The sequence below is a fragment of the Belonocnema kinseyi genome, chromosome 9 (genome assembly GCF_010883055.1).
Source record: "Belonocnema kinseyi isolate 2016_QV_RU_SX_M_011 chromosome 9, B_treatae_v1, whole genome shotgun sequence".
Lineage (NCBI taxonomy): Eukaryota > Metazoa > Arthropoda > Insecta > Hymenoptera > Cynipidae > Belonocnema > Belonocnema kinseyi.
This window is the reverse complement of record NC_046665.1, coordinates 60,964,511-60,970,590: the sequence shown is the minus strand read 5'-3', so window position 1 is coordinate 60,970,590 and position 6,080 is coordinate 60,964,511. Positions and strand designations below refer to the sequence as shown.

Below are 6,080 nucleotides of genomic sequence, written 5' to 3'. Positions count from 1 at the left end.
TCTTAGGTTTTTTGCACTGATCCTAAACTTTGTCAAATGAGGTGAAGCTATCTTTCTTGCAACTCGAAGAAAGTAACCCATTTCGTTTTCTTTTATTTGCTTTTTAAATACTGTGTAGAAATACATCATATTTTAAGAGAAGATGTAATCTTTCTTTTTTATTTTATCGTAAAAAGTCAAAATCCTCAAAAATGGACCTAGAGCGGTACATTGGCTAAGCATACCTTAATTATATGTCCTGTCGGTCCTGTCTAAAACTCCTCAATTACTCGAGAAATATTAAAAGATAAGGTTAGATTTGGATTCAGCGAGTAAAAATGTATAAGTATTGATTTTTAATAAATTTGTGAGGTTATTTTTTATACTTAAAACATGAAATATTATTAAATTTTTCCTGTCCGAGATGTCTGTCCCAGTCTGAAGTTTCGAGGTTAGTCGTACGTCGGTGACGGAACGTGGAGCGCTAGCATTCGTCGGACTTCAAATACACGACGGTGCAGTGGATAAGTAATTGTAATTGAAAAAAATCTTTCTGACGCGAGTGTGTAGCAAAAGTGCTAAATGGATTAAAAAAGTTATTTTGACTCACCCAACAATGGAAGGTAAAGGTTGGTATTGAGATCAGTTGATGTTTATTTGAATAAATCATGGTACATCCTATTTTTTTTCTTAATAATTTTCAGAAAAGCAACAGAAAGTGAATGTCAGGGTGGTACACCATTGTATTTTATAACATTTTTATTGATTTTTATGTAAATCGACTGAAAACTAATTAGTTTTCACGATTTCACTACGTTCAGAATATGTGAGCCATTTCCAACATTGTTATAATTTTTTAATATTAATTTATGCATCTTTTCGCGGCCACGCTTATTTTTCGTTACCTGATAGTTATTACTATAACATAACAAAAAATTTCAGTCAGTTCGAACAACTTTTTGTCTCAGAAACTACACTCCCTAAAGTGGCCAACTTTTTGAGAAGCACTCAGGTGGATGCCTAGACACTAATATTTTTCTGAAAAATTAAAAATTGTAGATAAAAAGTGTGGGAAACTAAATGCTCATATGGCAGAGTATCATATGCCCTTCCGAAATTGATATTTTTAAGGAGCTCCAAAATCAGAGACCCTGGTTACACTATACAATTCTGAAAAAGTATATTTTTTGGCAGTCATATCTGTATGTTATACCTTTGTTTTTTGAAATGATTAATTGTACAGAAAAATGGAAGTGAATTTTTGTTGCGGGTAAGTTTCAAGTAGATAAAGTTTATTTTGTTTGCATCGAAATCGAAAACAAACCAATATTCCACAGAGTTGACACTGTAATCGCCACCAGTGTGGTGGGGAAATCTTAGCACGTGAAATTTAAGGGCTGTTTGGGAGAAACTAGTTATTGCGAAATTCAAGAGATCAAAGAGATCCCAAAAATCCACGATGGTATTTTTGAGGAGCCCAAAAATCAGAGCCTCTGCGAAAACTGAAAAATTCAAAAAAAAAAGATTATTTTTGGCAGTCTTATTGGTGTGGTATAGAGGGGTTGATTTTTAATGTTAAGTGTTAGAACCTAAAAATCTTAGTTGTTTTTTTGAGGTGATTAAATCAGAGACTCTGTTGACATTGAAAAAAATTTGAAAACGATTATTTTTTGGCAGTCGTATTGGCGTGGTACAGAGGGGTTAATTTTTAATGTTGAGCATTAAAATTATAACATCGAAGTTCGTATTTTTGAGGTGCTCAAAAATCAGAAACTCTGTTGACATTCAATAAATTCGGAAAAAGATTATTTTTCAGCAAAAGTCTTATTGAAGTGATATTAAAAATCAGTCCAAAATTTAATTTGCAGATAAAAAATTAGTTTTTAATGGGATTGCTTTTTGAACTTAAGGTTTGTTTTGAGTCAATTGGTTTTTGCGGAATTCAAGCGCGCAAAAGAGAGCAAAATTCTGAGCTATGAAGAATGGCCAAATTCGGTTGCTTATTTTGTTGAACATGCAACTGTTTTATTAAAAATGTATCTTTGATAATAAATGGATATAAATTTGTCCGTTTCGATTAAAATTTTTTTTTTTTAATTCTTGGTTAAAAATGCAACCGCCTTCTGAGAAATTCATCTTCTTGACTTAAAATTGAACTATTTGGTTGAAAATACAATTGTCTCTTGTGGAATTTTAATCTTTTTTGTATCAAAAAGTCGACCATTTGGTAGGAAATCCAACTATTTGTCTTACATTTAAACTATTGTATTGATAATCCGTCTCTTTTATTTTTGAGAGTTCAACTATTTGGTTTGTCAATAGAACTGTTTGGGTGAAAATGATTTTTTTTGTTTTAAAAATTGTACTACTTGGCTAAAAATGCAACCGTTTTAGTTCAAAGTTTCATCTTTTTTGCTTGAAAATTCGATTATTTGGTTAAAGATGATCTTTGTAATTCGAAAATATAACCCATTTTTCGGGTTGAAAATTCGACTGTTTGGATAAAAATTCAACCATTTTGTTCAAAATTCATCTCTTTTCCTTAAAAGTTCTACTATTAGGATGTAAGTGCAAATGTTTGGTCTAGAATTGATATTTCTTTTTGTTGAAAATTAAACTATGTGATTGAAATATCATCTTCCTTGGTTAAAAATGAACTTTTTGTTGAAAACTCATCATCTCGGTTTGTAAAGTCAACGGTTTTCTAAAAAATTAGTATTCTAAGCTTGAAAACTCAGCTATTTCTTCGAAAATTCATGATAATTTTATTTAAAACAATTTATTTAATTATAAATTTCCTGTTTTCTTGAAAAACCACCCTTATTCGCCTTATTTAAGAACATTTTGGGCTGTCAAGTATGCCTATTGTCACTTAAAGTATTTAAAGATAGATTTAGAATCAAAATTTTTTCGTATCAACATTACTCATTTGACTTTAAGGTTGTTTTCATACACTGTTATAACTTGTCAGAAAATTCCAAGATTTTTTTTTCAGATTAAAAGGCGGTATCTGAAAATTACAAATAGTTTCATAACATTCCTAAATGATAACAGAATGAAGTGCACAATTGCTACTCTGCGCACTTCTTGCTTCTTAAAGGGCCTTGGTCACAAGTCCGGAGATTCAAACGTAAACAGTTAGGGCTGCCTGAACTGTTTCCAAATAAAATGAATGATATTGCGCAATATACTCGACTGTGTACTCGCGCATGGCGGTCCTTCCGAGGCGAGTCGCAAATATCTTTCACCCTGCCTATTCAGAAACTGCGTGGGTTGGCAGTTCTAGGAAGTCCGAGAACGGGGGGAGACAGATTGCGAGAGTTTGGTGTAGATAATAGAGAAGCATCGAGTTGCGAAGGCTTTTCGCCTGTGTGCTCGTCATGTTGTGTAATATAAAAATTGTCAAGTAGAAAAAGAATTTTCTGAAACATGTGACTTAACTTTTTGAAGCTATCGCTCCTGTCATTTCCTTTCCTGTTTAGTGATATTTAGAAACGGATACTGAACTTTGGATGCATCTTTCCATGTAAAAAATTATAATCAAAGCAGCGTTTAAAAACATCGAAAAGCTGAAGAAGTTTGCTGCTTTTTTTGGGGAACAGTATGAGAATTTTGAAAATAGAGAAACGTTTAGCTCTTAAGATCAAAAAGGGACGAATGCATTTGGCGTGTGTCCTTGAATTAGTAAATGCAAGGTTTATCTATTCAATTTGTTGCGGGCAAACATGCAGTTCGAGTTGAGCTGAAATCGATTTGGCAACCAGGACGATTGCAATTGTAGAGAATCGAATAATCAAGATGGTGATGGAACTTACTCTGAGTGCATTCAATTGGTCGCTTTTAACCGTCATTGATGCCAGTTGGCTATCAACTTTATCTAATACTCCTTGTAATTTAGTATTTTTTTCCTCTCGATCTCGTTGCTCTTCAAGAAACTCGATATACCTCAATCGCAGTCTATTTATACAAGCGTCGTGCCTGTAACAATAATATTTTTTGGTTTATTGCTTATATCCAAGAAAATCAGGGTGATCGTAGGTCAGGGACTATATGCGGCTTGACGAGCCGCACAACTTTCATGAAGGAACTTTTTTCACTAAATTGATAGTTTTTTTGCTAAAAATTAAAAACCGGAAATTTTCATTGTACCAAAATCAATGACTTTTTAAACTAAACTCGCGAAAACTCGGCTTCTGTTCGACGAAATGATCTTGTTTTTTTCTCCTATCAGAAAAACCCCTTCTGATGCCAATTATGTTTTAAAAGTATATTTCTTTTCTATATTTGTAACATAAAAATTATTGCAAATCATTACTGCCAGGAATCATTTCCCCAGGCTTAGACGGAGAAAAGTCTGCAGGGAATTTTCGCGGGTAGACAATTTCCAGTGGCAAAGTTGTCCCTTGATGTTTAAGGAAAACTATGACCAAATTCAAGAGAATTTTCGTTTGGGATTTCTAATTTTTGTCACTGAGCAACAATATATAAACAAATAATGTGAACAAATTGGCTATTTCAGCTTTGTGAATTTTTATCTCAAGAAAAAATACAGAAAATGACTTAGCATCAACTGGAAGTATTGAAAGTTAACATTTCTCTTCACAATAAGCTATAGAATACGAATAAAGTATTATTTTCAATATTTCACCACCATAAGTCTGTTGTGTAGGGTCCTGAAAAAAATCCATAACTGAAACAATGAGTTTTGCGATTTTTGGGTGCTAATTAGTATTTTTAGGTTTTTTAAATGCAAATTGTTGCTAATATATGAAATACTACTTTATACTCATAATAAGATGCTTACAAGAATTGTTTAAGCAATTTATCATTGTTTTCAGAAATTTTCTCTTAGAATAGAGATAGAGAGTTGCGGTTTTTTCAAAACTTTTCAAATTTGTGTTCAATTTTCAATTAAACTTAGGTGATACTGAATGATTGTTAACAAAAATAATTGTTTAAAAAATTTATTATTATTGTCAATGATATTAATTTTCAATAAAGCTAGAAAGTTGCGGGTTTTTTCTGAACTCTCACATTTTTGTCCACTTTTTACTAAGTAATGTAATAGTTAATGCAAGTTAAGAAACATTCTTATTTAGAGAATTGTTTATTGCTTATAACTATCCTTTCATAGAGTAATGCTAGAAATATAATTTACAGTTCTAGAAAAATAATAAGAAAACCTCAAAAATAATCATTTTTGAAATAGTATTATATTGTTTTAAATACATTTCTTTGCTTTTTTCTGATCAATAAAAAAATTAATTCAAACAAACAAGCTATCTTATACACAAGAGACAGAAACATAGAATGGAATATAATATCTGAAATTTTTAACTGTTTGTCCAATTTACAATTAGAGTGAGGTAGATGCGAGTTTTTCCGAAATTTACAACTTTTTATCCACTTTTCACTTAGTATGGTATGTTCAACTTCCCTCTGCTCTTTTCAATTAAAGAACTTTTTTTTTACTTTTCTTTGTTTTAGATAAAGAATCATATTTAAAACAATCTTTTTCTTTTATGCATATATTTTTTTCTGAAATAAAACAAATATTTGAAATATATGCTTCAAATTTTCTAGATGGATCCCAGAGATTATCCGGAGTAGAAGGGGAGGGGGGCTAATAATGAAATTTGTGCAATACCAAATTTTTCTATTATACGCTTTGTAAAAAACTGATTATTATAATTCAAAACAAAACTTTCACATTTCGTTTACAGAGCTAGTCCTCCCACCTACTCCTATATTATATTCCATTCTATGTTTCTGTCTCTTGTGTAAGATAGCTTGTTTGTCTGAATTAATTTTTTTGTTGATTAGGAAAAAGCAAAGAAATGTGTTTAAAACAATATAATACTATTTCAAAAATGATTATTTTTGAGGTTTTCTTATTATTTTTTTTAGAACTGTAAATTATATTTCTAGCATTACTCTATGAAAAGATAGTTATAAGCAATAAACAATTCTCTAAATAAGAATGTTTCTTAACTTGCATTAACTATTACCAGGTGTATACATATGAAACCGGTATTGCCATTTAGCGGCCAGTAGGCACACTTGTAGGCACTGTCGGAACTTACCATTTGTGCTAATTGGCG

At 31.3% G+C, this 6,080-nt stretch overlaps 1 protein-coding gene across 2 annotated transcripts in view; it reads right to left on the bottom strand.

The window, feature by feature from the left end:
* Nucleotides 1-6,080, bottom strand: part of LOC117179590 (RNA polymerase II degradation factor 1-like) — a 28,477-nt gene that overhangs the window by 4,593 nt on the left and 17,804 nt on the right. Inside the window, exon 4 of one of the 2 annotated variants that reach the window (XM_033371551.1) lies at nt 3,795-3,957. The exons of the other annotated variant lie outside the window; for it this stretch is intronic. Coding sequence (XP_033227442.1) covers nt 3,795-3,957 — 163 coding nt within the window. The remainder of the gene's footprint in view (nt 1-3,794; nt 3,958-6,080) is intronic. 2 annotated transcript variants of the gene reach the window in all.